The 18,848-nt window shown below is 37.1% G+C and overlaps 1 protein-coding gene across 5 annotated transcripts in view; it reads left to right on the top strand.

The window, feature by feature from the left end:
* Positions 1 to 18,848, top strand: part of U2surp (U2 snRNP associated SURP domain containing) — a 52,892-nt gene that overhangs the window by 914 nt on the left and 33,130 nt on the right. The window contains exons 2-10 of one of the 5 annotated variants that reach the window (XM_048452513.3): positions 6,563 to 6,604; positions 8,637 to 8,768; positions 13,735 to 13,833; positions 15,742 to 15,856; positions 16,283 to 16,416; positions 17,138 to 17,205; positions 17,712 to 17,806; positions 17,885 to 17,917; positions 18,010 to 18,092. In XM_048452513.3, coding sequence (XP_048308470.1) covers positions 6,563 to 6,604; positions 8,637 to 8,768; positions 13,735 to 13,833; positions 15,742 to 15,856; positions 16,283 to 16,416; positions 17,138 to 17,205; positions 17,712 to 17,806; positions 17,885 to 17,917; positions 18,010 to 18,092 — 801 coding nt within the window. Of the gene's footprint in view, positions 1 to 6,562; positions 6,605 to 8,636; positions 8,769 to 13,734; positions 13,834 to 15,741; positions 15,857 to 16,282; positions 16,417 to 17,137; positions 17,206 to 17,711; positions 17,807 to 17,884; positions 17,921 to 18,009; positions 18,093 to 18,848 lie in introns of all 5 variants that reach the window. The other 4 variants (XM_048452512.3, XM_048452515.3, XM_048452514.3 and 1 more) reach the window with 4 other exon arrangements.

The following is an 18,848-nucleotide window of genomic DNA, read 5'->3' as shown; positions in this document are numbered from 1 at the left end:
GAAAACTGTGTCATATCTGGTATTAGTTGCCATCTTGGCCAGGGCCTTTAATCGTTTTTTTTTTTTTTATTCTGTATTACTTTGCTTTGAGATTCTTACCCCCAATTTAGCAGTAAGTACTGCCATAAACCAGTTAGTGATTTATGCACAGATACCAAGTTGGGTAACACTTAAAAAAGTCTAGTGACTTAAAAGTGTATGATTATCAATTACCAGGTCATTAAGTTTACAGAAAAGAGAGTCTTGCATTTGCTGTTTCATTTGAGAAACAACACTTGTTTCTAGTAAGACTGAAGTTTTTTTTTTTTGCCATTTCGCAGAATGACTGCCCCATGTTTACTTTGCAAATAGCAATGGCCTTACTAGACGTTCTTTAGTTAGGTGAAACTATGGTGGGGGACAGTTTTGGGTGTCTTACACCAAACCTTTACTGTAAGTTAGTTTCCTTTCTCTCAAGTAGATTTCCCCTCCTCACATTTCTTGGGGAGAAGGTGAAGAAAGGGGTACCTCATGCTGCCAGCCTTCATTCAGACCCATGACAAAAATATCTCATTCTATTGGTGGGCTGTTATTAAAGCCAGCCTCTTCCATAAACGCTATGTTTTTTTCTTCTCAGAGTATTAAGTATCCCCCATTTGAGGCCTAGATATATTGGAAACTTTTCAAAGTATGTATGTGTTCAAACTTCCTTCTAAAAGAATACTTCTCATTGGCCGTGAATGTGGAGCTATTCCTTTTAAGTATTAAGTGGCTTGTTGATTTTTCTTTTAGCACCCTTTTCAGCTTATAGTCCTTTAAATGTTGCTAACAGGTTTCTTACTGGTGTCTGCAAGCTTCAGAGTTTTGCCATGGTTTCTCCACCAGTGTGGAAGTGCTGTGATTGAGTGGCAAGGTTACAGGTTTTGAAAACAAGCAAGACATTTGGATTCAAATCCTGACTTGGGAATTAAATATATTTGTGATAATATTAAGGCACATTGCTTAATCTCTAGAGCCTCAACTTTTCTCATCTTAATACAGATAATTTTTTTTTTTTTTTTAAAGACAGGGTTTTTCTGTGTAGCTCTGGCTGTTGTGGAACTCGCTCTGCTAGGCAGACCAGGCTGGCCTCAAACTCGCAGAGATCTGCCAGCCTCTGCCTCCAGAGTGCTGGGGTTAAAGGCATGTGCCACCACACCTGGCTGCTAGGTGTTTGAGACAGGGCCTCATGTAGCCCAGGCTGGCTGACGCTTGCACTATAACCTTCAGGGTCCTGTTTCTCCTTCCCTCCATTTTCCCAGAGTTGGGATTATATGTTAGCCATTTCCAGCTCCCTTTTCATTTTAAAGGAAATAGCGCTTGATTTTCAAAATGTCAGGATACACATTGGTCCTGTGATTCTTTTTTTTAAAAGAGTTATTTTTTTAAGATTTATATATTTATTTATTTATTTATTATGTATACAACATTCTGCTTCCATGTATAACAACACACTAGAAGAGGGCACCAGATCTCATTACAGATGGTTGTGAACCATCAATCATGTGGTTGCTGGGAATTGAATGCATGACCTCTGGAAGAGCAGTCAGTGCTCTTAACCACTGAGCCATCTCTCCAGCCCGGTCCTGTGATTCTTAAATCAGCTATCATAATGACTGCTCAAATTGCTGTTTTTTAATTTTGAATATAGATTCAGACCTTATTAAATCATAAGATCATTTTGGCTAGTCCTACAGTATTTGGAATTTCCAGCCTTTCATATGACTTGATTTCTTTCTCTGAAATAATAGGTATTTATCTTGTATTCCACAATGTATGCCAAGTAAGTAGATACCTCTGTTTCATGTTCTTTGGTAGTTACATTTCCGTCAATATTCCTAGACATTGAAGAAATGTCAGCCAGGCAGTGGTGGCACAAGCCTGTAATCCTAGCACTCCCTGGAGGCAGAGACGGATCTCTGTGAGTTCAAGGCCAGCCTGGTCTACAAGAGCTGGTTCCAGGACAGGCACCAAAACCTACAGAGAAACCCTGTCTCAAAAATCCCCCCCCCCCAAAAATGTCAACTTTGTACGTAATACAGGGCTTTTGCCATTGACAATGGTGAAGTTTCTTAGTTTCTTTCTCTCTCTTTTACAAAAGGCATCTGTGTTTGAACCCTCATGCCACAATTGAAATTTGAAATAGAAATTTATGTCCTGGTAATGCTGAAGTGTGCAGGGGCAGCACGTATTGGGTTTCATGATCTAAGTTGATGAGGGTGACTGACCAGGTCTCTTCCTCAAGAGGGCACCAGATCTCATTACAGATGGTTGTGAGCCACCAGGTGGTTGCTGGGAGTTGAACTCAGGAGCTATGGAAGAGCAGGCAGCACTTTTAACCGCTGGGCCATCTCCGCGCCTGATCTGGTCTGGTCTCAGAAGCCTGGTTAGTAGTACATACATGCATATGTGAAAGTCAGAGGACCCTGAGTTCTGAGGATCAAACTCAGGATTCTAGGCTGTGTGGCAAGTGTCTATATTCTCTGAGCCATGTTTTTGGCCCCCTTAGTGTCTCTCTTAATTACAAAATATACAAACCACTAGAGGTTTTTTTAGCTTTAATATTAACTTTATGTATTTATAGTCAAGTGATATGCACAGTATATTTAGTTGTCCCTGATGCGGGCACTGATGGAGGAGTGCCCTCCCACATTCCTTTTTATTTTCATGTAATTGTTCTCTACTTTTCATTTTAATATCTTCTGGTAGATATTGAGTACATATTTTAGGAATGAATAGAAATTTCTTATTGTATTTATCCCCCCTATTTTTGTAAAGTGTTGCTTGGTTCAGGAGGGGTTTTGGAGCCATTATAGATTTGTTTCAGAGGGCAGAGACAGAACCTATGGTTGTTAACCTAAGATATTGCTAACCATTAAAATAGTTTATTAAAAATTGGTTATTTTTTTGGGAGTGGTGGTCCATTCCTTTAATTTCCAGCCCTTAGGAGACAGAGGTATGTGGATCTCCGAATTTGAGGCCAGCCTGGTCTACACAGACTTACCCGTTTCAAAAAACCAAAAAAGAAAAAAAAATTGCTATTTGACCTTATTTTGTTTGCATATTCATACAAACGAGGGTTTGAAGAGAATGATAATTTCACTCTGGCAGTGACAGTACTCATTTGCTTTTTGTTTTTTTAAAAAACGCATTTATTGTGGGTTTTTATGTGTGGGCATGGTCTAAGGTCAGAGGACAGCTTGAAGGAATTTGTTCTTTTCCTCTGTTACTTGGGTCCTGGAGATCAAACTTGGGATTGCCAGGCTTGGCAGCAAATACCTTTACTAGGTAAGCCATTTCGCCTGCTCCAGTACCCTTTTCTTTTTTTAAAAAAAGCATCTCTTGTGTAACACTTTCTGGGGAGATGTGAACCAGTGTCTACTTACTTCAGATAAGGAACTAACAGGCAGACCAAAGTAAGGATACCAGCAAAGTCCGGCTTAGTGAAGCACAGTGTTTTATGGGGTTACTTACAGGAGCAGAAATGACTCAAAAACCAGCTATTTGCAATTGATCTGAGCTTTTTCCAGATAACTCAGCTTGTCTGAGAGTCTTCTGGGCGGCTTAACTGTTCTCTTTCAGGAGTATTCAGTACTTAATTCCCTTGAAAAGGTAGGAGTTTAGGGTACCTGGTTAGTTCCAGGGACTTCTGAAGCTTTTGGATTGTTTATTTTCTGAGCTTCCTTACTGAATGGAATGTTCACCTCCCTTTAGAATGTTGTGTCTGAAGATCTTCTCTCCAACACAGAGGCTTACTTTGGAGGGAATTGTTGCACACTACCGTCTTTCTGTCTTCACCTCCTGAGTGCTGGGAATACAGGCATATGTCACCTCTGGTGTATAAAGTATTGGGGATCAAACCCAGGGCCTGTGCATGCTCGGCAAACACTCTCCTAATGGAGTTACATCTCTGGTCTCCGAATTCGCGTTTTCTTTATGAGTATGTTTTAGACTTGATTTTAGATATATTTATTGTACTTTATGTGTATGAGTGTTGTGCCTGAGTTTAATAATGTATATGCATCATGTTTGTGCCTGATGTCTAAGGAGGTCAGAGGAAGGTATCAGTCCCCTGGAACTGGCATTGCTGTTAAAGGGCCGTTTGACCTCTAAGGGCTCGTGACCCACAACTGGACTGATTTGTTTTGTAAAGGCCTTTCTTTTAATTCTTTTGGCTTTTATTTCTGAAACCCTTGGAAAATAAACATTAGAAAATACATTTATCATAGTGGTAGATGAATGAAGAGATCATTTGGTGTACAAGTTGAAGATTTCTGTTTCTCTAACCCTTTTTTACAAAGAGCATCACTTTTGAAATAAATAATAAAAATTTTGTTGTGGAACTTTAAAAAACATAAGTTTCTGGGGTTGAGGGTGTACTTCAGTGACAGTGTGCACGCAATGTGTACAAGACCCTAGAATCAATTCCCAGTGACAATTGCCTCAGTTAAGAGGCAATATGTAAGATCCACTATTGTTAACAGTTATACATCTGTTCAACTTTTAAGACAATTTGGAGACATTAAAAAATTTATATAAACGTTTCCTATATTGATAATATTTATGAGTATGAGTAAATAGTTATATTATACAGAATGTTTTATTAATGTTCTTAAAGCTTTTAAAAATACTATTTTATGTTTATGGGTGTTTTGCCTGCATGTATGTCTGTGGACCATGTGTGTGTCTGGTACTCAGAGAGACCAGAAAAAGGCTTTGGATCCCTTGGAACTGGGGTTATAGATGATTGTGAGCAACTGTGTAGGTACTCAGAATTGAACCCAGGTCCTCTGTAAGAGTAGTCAGTGCTCTTTAACCACTGAACCATCCCTCCAACCTTTACATTGTGCGTGTTTTTGTTGTTTTAAGCGGAAACCTAGGTTTGGCTTGAATAGCCACTTATTAATGAGCGGACAGAGTGGTGTGAGGTCTGGAGTGTAGCTTTCTTTGGTAGGAACTTGTGTAGACTGATACGTCAACAGTTATATTGAAGCTCTTTCTCTTGCCTGATTTTTGAGTGTGATGCTGAGGTACACCATTTCAAATAAGAAATTAGAGTTTGAGGGAGCATGCAGTATAGCAGGAGAGAGTCAGTACACAGAACAGGGCAGAGCTGTCAGAAGTGTCTGAAAGTAAGGAAATGATACCTGCTTGAGTGGAGATGGGGACTGTCCAGAGCTTAGTCAAATTTGATTGATTGCTTTGAATAGTGAGCAGAGCTGTGAAGATTGTGTTTTGGGCCATTAGAAAGAACTGGGGAAGATGAAGACAGTGCTCTTCCATGGGGAGAATAAAAGGTACAAGACTGGACAGATAATGATTGGACTAAATTCTGGAGAGGTTTGAATATAGGGATTAAAATTAGATAGCTGGAAAGTCCTTTAGGAGAGTTGTTCCAAAATACAATTAGAAAGAATTTGAAGGTTGGAGGGCCAGAGGTTAGAGGTTATTGCATTGCTGGCTTTATGAGGGTTTACTTCAAATATCTTCATATCCTTTCCTTGAAGTTTTTCTGGCAAGTTTCCTTTTCCTGTCATATTTGCCTGGCCACATGTGCTCTTGTGGTATAACCATATTGTTTCAACTGTCTTTTCTTTAAATTATTTTAATTTTCTTTAATTTAAGAAAATTTAATTTTAAATTTCTTTAAATTAGTGTCTAGGCCAGGGAAATGGCTCAGCAGGTAAAGGTGTTTACTGTCAAGTCTGACCACGTGGGCTCAATCCCTGAAACTCAGGCGGTAGAAGGAGAGAACTAACTTCTTTCTACGTGTTGTTATTTGCCCTTCGTAAGACACACACATATACCATGCACATAAAGTAAAAGTCTCATGAACTTCAATTTGCATATCCTTGTTAATCATAACATTACTCTGATCTGAATGCTGGATAACTAAGCAGCATATCTTTGGTAAAAGGTTTGCAGTAAATATTGACACCTTACCTTAGTTGAAATCAGTTGATTCATCATCTTAGGTCCTCCTGTTTCTGCTTTATTTACAAGTCAGCACGTTGTAGCTGACTTTTGAACTGGCTACCTTTCCTTCAACTAGTTCTGCAGTGAATATTGTGCCTTCTACTAAGCAGTGAAGGTTAAAGCATGTGTTTTCTTGCTGATACAAATCATTTATGTTTACTCTGAGCAACTAGAAAAAGGAAGGGAGATTTCTATGTGCGAAGAAGTGGTGCCCTGGCAGTGTTAGTGTTAGGACTTGGGAGAAGCCTTTGTAAAAATGTTTTGTTATAAATAGTAGTTAGGTCTGCAGGCTTTACTTTGAAAAGGTAGTTACATTTCAATTTTTTTCATTTGCATTTGTGCCATGTATTTGGAAAATATGCGTTTTTAATCTTAAAGAATTTACTCAACACATTTGCCTAGATTACAACTTTTTTGTAAGACAGAATGCAATTGTATTGTTCAGTTTCATTAACTGAAAAGCAGTAGCTGAAAGCTAGGGAAGATTAAACCTTTGCAGCATAAGAAACAATGGTGAAAGACTTTCTGATCCTTTAAATATTTGCTTTTGTTGTTTTGATACTTGTAGAGCCGATCATCAGATGTGCATTCATCTGGATCAGATGCGCATGTAAGTATAAAAGATAGCATTTTTTGTTTTTCCTTAAAAATACAATTTTTCTTTATATATATGTGTGAGTTACACAGCAAATGAATACAATTATGTTGTGTGAATATTTAATTGTCTGCCTTTGTGTATTTGTTTGTTTGTTTTTTAAACAAACTCCTTCATTGTTGACTTAGATTTCTATCTCACCCGGTCCCACAGCTGTTCATTCCCAAAGAAACACACAGAGGTCGGCATTAATCATAAACTGGTAGGCCTGTTAGCTCAGGCTTCTTATTAACTCTTATAACTTACATTAGCCCGTTAGTTTTGTCTATGTTAGCCATGTGACTTGGTACCTTTTATCAGCAAGGCCTTCCTATCTTGCTTCCTCTGTGTCTGGATGACGACTGCAGACTGAACCTTTCCTCTTCCCAGAATTCTCCTGTTCTCATCGCACCGCCTCTACTTCCTGCCTGGTTGCCCCATCTATACCTCCTGTCTGGCTACTGGCCAGTCAGCATTTTATTAAAATACAAATAAAAATCTTTACAGGGTACCAGACCATTGTCTCATAGCACCTCATATTGCATTAGAAACTTGACATGTATTTTTTTATCTTTTATTGTGCTTATAAATGTATTTGTTTACATAATGATTACATTATATGCACCCTTTTCTTGGTGAACATTGTGCCTGTCTCTCGAAATCCCTGCAAGTCAGCTGGCATAGAGAGTGTTGATCAGTTCTTTCTCACGATATAATGTTCCACTATAGAAAGGTAGATGTATTTGTTTTCTTAGTGGGTATATGCCTTTTTTATTTAAAGCTTTTTGGCATTTTGAATACTGCAATGGCTATTTTTTCCCATGTTATAGCAATATTCAAAGTATGGTGTGCAGGCACCTCCTACAAGCTGTTGAGAACCTTTTGGGAGTATGTGAACTCAGAGCTATTTTATAAGGGGCATTGGGAGATGGCTCAGTAAGTAAAAAGTGCTCGTTACAGTATCTGTGTGAAAGCTGGGCATGGTGGTTTCTGTTTCATTTAACCTTTGTCCTGGGTGGACAGACAGGTGGTTGGATCCCTGGAGTACTCTGGCTAGCCAGCGTCTGAACTGTTGAGTTCTAGGTTCAGTGGGAGACCTAGCCTCAAATAATAAGGTGGCAAGGGACTAGGGAAGATACCTGACACTAACCTATGAACTCTAGATTCAAGCACAAACAAGTGCACATGTGCTCTTCCCCCATGCTTCATGTAGGCCCAAATAAAAAGCCTTTTGTAAAAATGCCAAGGCATTATTTGCCCTTCTGTTTGTGTTGACATTTTCACTGATGGTGCAGAAGCAACTGGTAGGCAAACTATTGGCACATTAGCATGAATCAAGGAAGTGACTCTAAAATAAGCTTGTATTCATTCCTATCACATACAGTAAAATATGTTAGTTTAAAATGTTTTAGAGGGTGAGCCTGGGTGGGAGCTATGCCTGTAACCCCAGGATAAAGCAAGAAAGAAGATCATGGAATCACGAAGTTGAAGCTGACCCACAATTTTAACAGACCTTGACTCAAAAAAGTATTGTTTTTAGTAAAGATTTAAAATTCTTAAGACTCGACTCATGTATGGGTCTTTTGTTTTCATATCCTCTGTGATGAAACAAGTATATATAAAGTCTGCTACTTCCTAGCGTATGATGTTTGTAGTAAGGGCGACTGAGTAAACTACTCTATAAAGTACCATTCTTACTTCATGGAATGCCTGACGTATAAACTTGTTATCTGACTTGGGTATTTTGACAGGTTATTCTCTTGAAAGAGAAGGAAAGAACCTGTTACTTCAAGAGTAACAAATATTTCCAATATAATATTTGAGCTTTCAAGGGCAAGTCAGAGTTTTTAAAAAACTCTTTAAGGAATTTACTTGTAACATGATGTTGTTAATAATGTGTTTTTAGATAACCTAGTGAAATTTGTCAATATATAGACACTTTGGATTAATTCTAGTTTTTAGTACTATGATGTTATTTTTGAAATCATTTTTAAAACTTTATCTGAAGATGGATGCATCTGGACCCTCAGATAGTGATATGCCAAGTCGAACACGACCTAAAAGCCCAAGAAAACACAATTATAGGAATGAAAGTACCCGTGAAAGCCTTTGTGATTCTCCTCATCAGAATCTTTCAAGAGTGAGTATTGCTAAAGCTGACAAAGGATGGCTAACACTTTTACTTTGTCCTTGACTGAGTATGATGGTTTGTACTTGTTTCATTTTATACTATTTGAAATTAATATTTTTATTAACAATAAACTCCCATTTAGTTAAAGACAAATCTGTAGTTTATATTAGATGTTTCATTGAAGATGTTTAATTTTATTTGGAAAGTAAACATTAGCTATAAAGTGGTTATTGTCATGTTTATTGAGCTACTAGGCATATTCAGCCAATTAAGACAGTCCTTGATCTGGTGAAATTGTTAAGTAGGTAAATGCTGGCTGTGCAAGCCTAGACTCAGGTTAGACCCCTAGAACCCACGCATAGGTGGATGGAGAGAAATGACTTTACAAAGGTGTTCTCTGACCCCCACAGACATTCATTGGTGTGCATACCACCTACCCACAACGTGAACATATACACAATATAAAAAGGTGCGGTCCTTGTGTTGTACGAGCTTATGTTCTCTCTGAAAACAAATAGTACTAGATATTAGTCATTTGGGTAAGTGGAGTCCTGGGACAATAAGGAACACAGAAAGAGGTTCTCTTCTGTGTGTGTATATGTGTGTGTGTGTGCAGGTGCAAGTAGAGGCCACTGGTCAACATTGGGCATGTTTCTCAGTCACTCCACCTTGTATATTGTGAACCAAGGTTCCTTATTGAATCTAGAGCTCCACTTCCATTCTGCAAGCCTGGCTAACCATTGAACCTCAGACACACAGTGCTGGGGTTATAGACACATAGCCACTACCACTGGCTTTTTTGCATAGGTTCTGGGGATCCATATAGGTTCTCATTGATGTAGACATTGCACTGACTGAGTTATCCCCCATGCCCTTGAGAAATGGGTTCTTTACTACAAAGCATCCCTGAGTCTTTTAGTTTTTAAAAATCTGTTTAAAGTAATTTTTCTTGAGGTAGGTATTTAAGTTAGTGGTGGCATACTTGCCTAGCATGTATGAGGCCCTATATTCAATTCCTGTCCCTATTTTTAAAAAGCGTACAACTTATTTTTTCTCTTGAAAAAGTTCAGAAGATATTAAGGCATCAGCCAGCATTAAACCCTAAACCTTGACCAAGGTTTTTTTTTTTTTCTTTTTTTCTTTTTTTGGGGAGGGGAGGTTCTTCGAGACAGGGTTGCTCTGTGACTTTGGAGTCTGTCCTGGAACTCACTCTGTAGACCAGGCTGGCCTTGAACTCAAAGAGATCTGCTTGCCTCTGCTTCCTAAGTGCTGGGATTAAAGTCGTGTGCCACCACCACCCGGAACTTTTTTTACTTTTTAAAAAAAGACAGGTTCTGAGTCTCTATGCAGTCCTTTATGTACTGGAACTCTCAAGGTAGACCAGGATGGCCTTGAATTAGGGATTCACAGTGCTGGGATTAAAGACATGCTCTGAAACATCCAGTTTGATCATATATTTTTAAATTTTTTTAAGCATAAATATATTTTTACTTTTCTGAGATACATTTCGTAGGAATACATCTTAAAATAGCATATTATCCCAGTATTTTTATTTCAGAAAAAAACCTAACTTTTACATAAATGATTATATTGTTTCTTTGAGAAACACTCAGTAATTTTCTGTGCCATTTTGTGTTCTGGATACCTAAATCTAGCTTGTATTTTGTTCTTTCCTTCCCTTTCTTCCTTCTACCCCTCACCACCCCAGGGGGGATTCAAGACAGGGTTTTTCTGTAGTCCCAACTGTCCTGGAACTTGCTTTGTAGATCAGGCTGGCCTCGAACTCAGATCTGCCTGCCTCTGCCTCCCGAGTGCTGGGCGGACTAAAAAAACATATGCCATCATTCCCAGCCACAAATTTTGTTTCTTAAAATTTTGTTTTTTCCTTGAATTTCTGTGTAATTTTTGTTTGTTTAAACCTTTTAAGCAAACTCCAATGGCCTTGAATGATGGCAAGACAGTTTTCTTTAATTTTTGAGGAAAAGGTGACTTTTGAATCTGTTTAAAAAATTGACTTTTGAGGCTGAAGAGATGGCTGTGTGGTTAAGAGCACTTGCCTCCTTTTGCCAAGGACCCGGGTTTAGTTCCACAGGTGGCTCACAAACATCTGTATATTTCCAGGGGATCTGACACTCTCTTCTGATCTCATTGTGCAGCAGGCACACATGTAGTACACAAGCAGATATGCAAGCAGAACATTCATAAAATAAATAAAAATCTTGAGAGAGATTGCTTGATTGTCTTTTGTATTACTCACTGCTTATCTTTCCCAGATACAGTCTTGATGTAACTTCAGTGAGTGGCCTCAATGTTTCTCTTCTGTACGAATTTTCAAAGTAATTTAGTTATTTAACTTTTCATTTTAATAAGAAAGAGAAACACTTCAGATTTCAGTATTTTAGGTTGTATTTAATTAACAATCCTACCCTTTAAGTTTGTGAATCAAATGAGTAACATGGAACAACTGAAGGCCTATCGACTGTTTAAACCAGATTTCAGAAGGCATCTGCTTCTAAATTGTACACAAGAAGGCTTTATTAAAATACTGTTCCCTCGGACTGGCTAGGTGGCTCAAGTTGTAAGGATACTTGCCACCAAACCTGACCCACCCAAGTTTGCTCCTTGGGACCTACATAGTGGATGAAGAGAACCAGCTTTCTTAAGTTGTTCTTTGGCCTTCACACACATGCTTTGGTACATGCACTCTGTCACATGCAAACACAAAAATAAATAAAATGTACTAAAATTTTAAAAAATGTTTTCTCTTAAAAACTGAGAATTTCATATGTATATATGTGTTTTAATCAAATCCAATCTCCATTCTTCCCTTTTCAATTCCTCTCACATCTCCTTTCCCTCCCAACTTTTTGCTCTTTTTCTTAATTCTTGAAATTTTAATTAAAATAAATTACATTATTTCCCCTTTCCTCCCTCCAACCCTTCCTGTGTCCCCACCTCCTGACTCCTCAAATTCATGTCCCCTTTTTCTTTGATTATTACTGTTTTACACACGCCACTTGCTGAGTTGGTTTTAGTGTTGCTTATGTGTATATGATTTCAGGGCTGATCTCTTGGTATTGTATAACTGGTTGTGGACCTCATTCCTGGGGAAACCTAATTTTCCCTTTCAGCAGTCTTTAGTTTCCCGTCTTCTCTAGAGGTAGGGCCCCTGGAGATTTCCCTCTTCCACTTAAGATGTTTGTTGGTGGTGTTATTATTTGAGTCTGTTTAGGCAGCCAATTTGTTAGGGTATCATGGGTATGGCTTCATTTATTTTTAGGAGATAATCTCAAAGCAGACTTGCTGGTCTCTGGCTCTGAAGTCTCTTCCTCCAGTTGTGTTTTAGGTATATTCCTTGGGTTTGGGCACCTTACAGTCAGTTGTTCCTATATTTTGAACAGCGGGAGTTTTCTGTGGTGGTCTCTGACTGCTGCAAAAAGAAGCTTCTTTAAGGGGTGAGAGCTTCATTTATCAGGCAGAGGCACCTCCCACCCCCTTCCATATCTGGAGCTAGCTAAGCCTGTGGGTGTGGAGATGTCAGTGGGCAAACAAAAGGATGGAGGAGGGAAGGATGGCTTCCACTTTTTCTTTTTTAAACCCACTGGGTCTCAATGCTGCCAGATACGGTGTTCTTATAACAGTTGAGTAACTCATCTGCTTAGCATGAGAAGTGTTTTAGATTTTGGAATTTTATTTTTTATTTTATTTTTAGGTTTTGCTTTTGGAATATTTTCTTATACCTGAGTTATCTTGGTCATAGGACTAAAGTCTAAACATAAAATCCATCTCTGTTTTGTATATATCTTATACATACAGCCCAAAGGTAATTTGTTACACAGTATTTTGCAACTAGCTTTTGACTGCAACCTGTTCCTTGAGATCAGGTGTGGAACCTTCCACTTGTGGTATGGAGATTTTGATTTTCAGATTGTTCATTTGTTGTTCAAAAATTATTGATAGAGTTTTATATATACTGACAACTGAAATTTGTAGTAGATGGTACATTCCCAGCAAAGAAAATGAAATTATGTTAATATCAATATTTTTGATAAATAAGGTGCTTAGTCAGGTTATAAAAGGGTGTGATGTGATACCTGAATTGGAACTTACAGATGGCTTTCTGAGAGTGGAAATTTATGACCCTCTCACTTGAGGATCCGTTTTCTGTCATTGCTACTTTTCCTAAAGATGTCTATATTTTCCCTCTATGCTTTTGTTTTTGTTTTAAGCCTTGGTGTTGTGGAATCTTAGTTTAAGATGTGTTACATTCGTTTATGATGTGGAATATTTGTTTAGTTTAATGATGCAAAGATGTGTTGCATTCTTTTTCCTTACATTTGTTTAACTTTTTGCCTGCCTGTTGATCTAATAAAGAGTTGAATGACCAATGTAGGCAGGAGAGAGAAATAGGTGGGGCTGGTGGGCAGAGAGAATAAATAGAAATCTAGGGAAGAAGAGCCAAGAGTGGGAAAGGAGAAGAGGGTGCCAGGGGCCAGCCATGGAGTAAGAAGGAAAGAAGGATCTATAGAAAGGTAAAAAGCCCAGAGGCAAAACGTAGTTAAAGAGGAGCTGAATAATTTAAGTTAAAAAAGCTGACTAGAAACAAGCCAAGCTAAAGGCGGGGCGTTCATAACTGTGTATTTATTTGGGAGCTGGGTGGTAGGCCCCCAAAGAGTAAAAAAAACAACTACACTTTGATTTTTGTTGCTTTACTATTTTAATCTCCTTTTCTGCTTAAAAAAGCCTTTTGCCTCTTAATGACTTCGAGTTAGAAAATAATAAACATTCCTCAATGAGTGGGTATTTACAGATCCAGCCTGAGATAGCATCTGCTTGGAGTAACACTAGCTTTTTTTTGCATTGATACTTTAAAACAGTAACTCTTTAAAGACTTGGTTGTCAATTCAAATGTGTTAAATTCATAGGTAATGTTAAAATTTGTATGTAAAGACAATCTTTTTGTTTCTTTTCATAGCCTCTTCTAGAAAACAAGCTTAAAGCATTCAGTATTGGAAAAATGAGCACAGCAAAGCGAACTTTAAGTAAGAAGGAACAAGAGGAACTGAAGAAAAAGGTAATGTTTGAAGTGTATTTTAGGTTATACTTGGAAATGATTGTGTAAGGGAGCAGTAGAAGCCATGTCTCCTGAAGAGTTCTACTTCTTAGATGTTTGCAACTCCACACACACACACACACACACACACACACACAGGGATGTTCAGATGAGCTCAGCTTCTCTGCCTGTCCTCTGATCTATAGCTCTATGTGATGATTAGTTATCTTTGATGTGTTCTTTTTGTCAAAGTGTGAGTAAGTGTGTGTTTGTGTGTATGTACTGTATCATCCCATTTCCCTTGATGAATGATAACATGCTGTAGAATGAGAGTACTTAACTTCATTTACCTTTTTAACCAAATGTTATCTTTGGACTACTTGTAGGTTAGAAAAATTATAGTACAAATGCTTTTATGAATAGGTACTTTTTGGTTTTTTTTCTAGTTTACCTTTTGGGACTCCTGAAAGAGGAGATTGTTTGAGTGAATGGTATTTTAGTAAAAGTAAGGGCCCCAGCCCATACGCTTGCATGTGCTGAATCCTATTGACGGGGTCTTTGCCAGTCTGTAGTGTGGAAATAATACCTCAATGTAGTGTTGACTTTGCAGTTCTTTCAGTGGGAATAGAGTTGTATTTTTTTATTTTCCTTCTGGTTTATTCTTGTAAAACCTGTTATAATCAGTTGTCAGTCTTCCCCATGATTTCTTGTTATTAACCTAATTGTTTTCCATTTCTGGCTTATAGAATTTCCCTGTATTTTCTTCTAGAATCTGCATTCTTAGGAGAATCCCAAGGATTGTTTCCATTTTTAGGAAATTTTAATCTTTATGCAGTTTTTCCTGACATATAACACAAATAATTGATTTCATTTTATCTCTTTTTAAAGAGTTGTTATGCAGTTTCATTTATGGGAAAGTCCATGTATCTCCTGACACTAGTCACTCCTTTTACTGATATATTTACCCTTTCTTGAGTACAATTTTCTACTTGTTATTGGATGTATTTCTTTCTTGATTTGTTCCATTCTTCTGTTTGATTTGGGTTTTTGAGGTAGATTCTCACTATGCAGCTCAGGCTGGTCAGGAACTCTGTCTTCCTGCTTTCACCTCTGAAGTTATAGGCGTGCATGACCATACCCTGCCTGGTATTCATACATATACATTGGGGACATTTAGATGATGTACAGCTGAGAAAGTTAGTTCCTCTAGCTTTTTCTTTAATGCCAGGTTAGAAATAAATAAGCACTGTGTCTTTGCTTCTATTGTATCTTCAGTTATTTGAGAATGAAATTTTTATATTTGATGAATTAAGTCATCATACTTTGGAAGACTTCTTAAATAGTAATAGGTTAATATGTTTTTATTCAGTCATTTGACTCTTGAACTGTCTTTATATACATTTACTTGTTTACCCATATGTGGTGAGTTACTTTCTGCTTCTCTAAATTTCAAGTAAAGGAGCAAAGCCTTATGTTCTAAATGTTTAGCATATAATTTTTAGTAATAGCCAAAGTCTACCAAGTTGTAGATATTAGAATTATTTGGGAAAGAAGAGGCTTTGATTATGTAATTTCCTTTTGTTTTTCTTTTTTATGTGTATGAGTGTTTTCCTGCTTATATATTTTTGTGCCCTTTGTGTGCCTGGTCCCAGAGACTTCAGAAGAGGGAGTTGATCCCCAAGGACTGGAGTTACAGATGGTTGTGAGCTGTCATGTGGGTGCTGGAACCTAGGTCCTCAGGAAGACCTTTTATCCTAGCATTTGGCAGGTGAAAGCAGGCAGATCTCTGTTCAAAACTAGTCTGGTCTACATATTGAGTTCAGGTCTGCCTGGGCTACACAGTGAGATCTTGTCTCAAAACCAAAACCAAAAAACAAGTCGCATCCACACAGCAATTTTTATGTCACTAATATTTGGTTATGTATTTAGGAGGATGAAAAGGCAGCTGCTGAAATTTATGAGGAATTTCTTGCTGCTTTTGAAGGAAGTGATGGTAATAAAGTGAAAACATTTGTTCGAGGCGGGGTTGTTAATGCAGCTAAAGGTAAGTTCAGAGATGGAGACTGAACAAAGCTTGGATGGCGCAGCAGCACGTTAGTTACGGAAGACTCAGTTTCACATTCCTCTTTCTATTAGCACCCTCTAGTGGTTAAATTAACTAGCAAACTAAATTCCCAAATACGGAGTAATGAAGAGATACTAAATGTGATTAACAGGACTGTATGAAGCAGTTGATAAAAAAACTTACTGCCAAGCTTTAAAAAAAAAGCACATTATATTGCAGAAAATTTAATCTTTCATAGTTTTGCTATAAAGGATTAAACTGTGGCTGGTAGAGTGGTAATAATGTAAATTTAATTTCACATTCAAACCTTAATATTAAAAACATCTTAATTTTCTTCTTAAATAAAAATAGCAAAAACAAAAATTATATGAAATTAGTTTTACAACTTAGCATTTTAAATTTCAGATGAACATGAAACAGATGAAAAAAGAGGTAAAATCTATAAGCCATCTTCAAGATTTGCAGATCAAAAAAATCCTCCAAATCAGTCATCCAATGAAAGGCCACCATCTCTTCTTGTGATTGAAACGAAAAAACCTGTAAGTAATTATTAATAATCGAGCATTCATTTTAGAAGCTGGCATTGTCATTAGTATTTTGAGTGATTCTCTACAAGAAATTTTTTTATGGTTTATAAGTCTTGGAGTAGGTGTTGTGTTTTGGTGTTGTCTAACTCAGTAACTCATGGAGATGAGAGATGGTAGATTAGGTTAGGACATGGCAATAGTACATGTTGAACATTTGCTACTGTATTCATATTATATATTGCAAGTCAAAAATTTTGTTGTAAATGTAGGGTAATATTCTTTTAAACAATTCTGAACTAAGAACCTAAAATTATTAGCAACATGTACATGTTTCTTAGGATGGTTTTAGAACTTCTTAGGGATTACTATCAGAGCTGATATCTTTTAATTTCTCATTATAGAGTTTTTCATTCATTGGGAATAGGAGTCACTTGGAGCCACATTTAGCTAATTAAATATGATACATTAAATAGTGATGTAATTGATTTTTTTCTCTTGAGTAGTTGTTAAGATAGCACTGAAAGCAATTAAAATGTAACAGCTTTATTGCTATGTAATTCACACGCCTTAAAATTTGCTTTAAACTTATATAATTAGGTGGATTCTTAATATATTCACAGTTTTTCAAAAATTGCTATTTTGCAATTCTAGAAGATTTTTATCACTGCCAAAAAAAACCATAAATTTGCTTAATCTTCTTTGTTTCAACTATAACTTATCATATTCTTCATAGCCACTGAAGAAAGGGGAGAAAGAAAAGAAAAAAAGCAATTTGGAACTTTTCAAAGAAGAACTAAAACAGTAAGTTTTATAGGGAGAATTCTCTATGATAGGCATACTGGACTGATAATTAGAGATGTCGGTATGTATACTAGTTCTTATCAGCTGGCTTGCAAGTGAGCTTGCTCTAGCAACAGTGGATGGATGATAACATGTGCTTGAGAGTCAACTAGCATTTGGTCAATGTCCATTGCTGCTTGTAATGTATAGATTTAATGCAATTGGTTTATTTCTTATCTGGAATTGTAGTTATTCACTAGGGTAGAGGTCATCAAATCTATTAAGAGCAAAAATGTAAGCAGTAGTTTCATGTTGAATTTTCTTTTTACCCCAAAAGAGACATTATTGTTCAGTGTGGACTTTTAGATATGTACTTGTTCCTGTCTTGTAATTTGATGGGCTCACTAGTCTTGGTTATAATTGCTGGTAATGCAAATACATTCAATTATTTGAAGATGTTACTTAGATAAACTGTTACCAAATATGAATGTGGCTTACTCTAAGTTGACTATAAATATTTTCAACAGAATTCAGGAAGAACGTGATGAGAGACATAAAACAAAGGGCAGGTTAAGTCGATTTGAGCCTCCTCAGTCAGATTCTGATGGTCAGCGGCGTTCTAGTAAGTGATGTTTATTTTATTGTACATATTTATGATTTATTATCTTAAAAACTAAGAGTTCTATTTTTTTTCTTTCAGTGGATGTGCCTTCAAGAAGAAATCGATCATCTGGTGGTAATACAGTTTTTTGCTTTTTTACTTAATAGAAATTGTTTCAGCTTTGTATTTCACAGGGTATAATTTGTTTTTTTCTCTTGTTTTAGTTCTTGATGATTATGCACCTGGCTCACATGATGTAGGAGATCCAAGTACTACTAATTTATACCTTGGAAACATTAATCCACAGGTAATATAAGTAAAATAAAGCAAGTGTTGACTTATGCTTATTTTTATTGTTAGACAGTTAGGAAAGTAAAATTTAGGTTGTGAAGCTGACAAAGCTGATGGAATTATTATTTAATAATTGTTTTGTAAACTTGGGACTTACTGGTTAGATCCAAATTGTTTCCTGTACTTTCTTGAAGACGTGTCTTCCCTTTTAGTAACTAGACTGTGCTCTTTGAGGCACCTTTTCAGATGTATGGCTTGCTTTCTTACAGAGTTTGTTTTCTTTTCCCCCTTGTGCTTTTCCCTTTTTGCATTGTTTTCCTGCCTTAACTGGAGCGTGGGCTCTTCCTGTTTCCCACCTCCCTTCTGCTGATTGCAGCATATGGTACCACACTGGCTTCAGTGTTTTAATTTCTCTGCTTCAGTTTGATTAGTATGTTTTGGAGAATATGGTGGGTTAGATGAAATATTTTGTTGAAAAAAAAAATACTTTTAACCCTGCTGTGTATGTACTGTTTTCTGGTTCTGTTCTTGATCACCCTGGTAGATGGGTACTAGAGGCAGGAAAGCTGTGCACTCTGGTTTTCCTTCCATCATTGACAGGTACACTCCACACTCTTGCTGGAAATGCTGTTCAATTTATAGATATACCACTGCTGCCAAACAGATTTGCAGATCCCAAGATCTTCAAACAAGAAGAGAATTCAGACATGACTTTGGTTTCAGTAGCTCTAAGACTCGAAACCCTAGCTACTTATTTAAATAAAATAGAAGA

The sequence above is a fragment of the Myodes glareolus genome, chromosome 4, assembly GCF_982192425.1.
Source record: "Myodes glareolus chromosome 4, mMyoGla1.1, whole genome shotgun sequence".
NCBI lineage: Eukaryota > Metazoa > Chordata > Mammalia > Rodentia > Cricetidae > Myodes > Myodes glareolus.
Note: the sequence above shows the minus strand (reverse complement) of the source record. Positions and strands in the feature narration are given on the sequence as shown.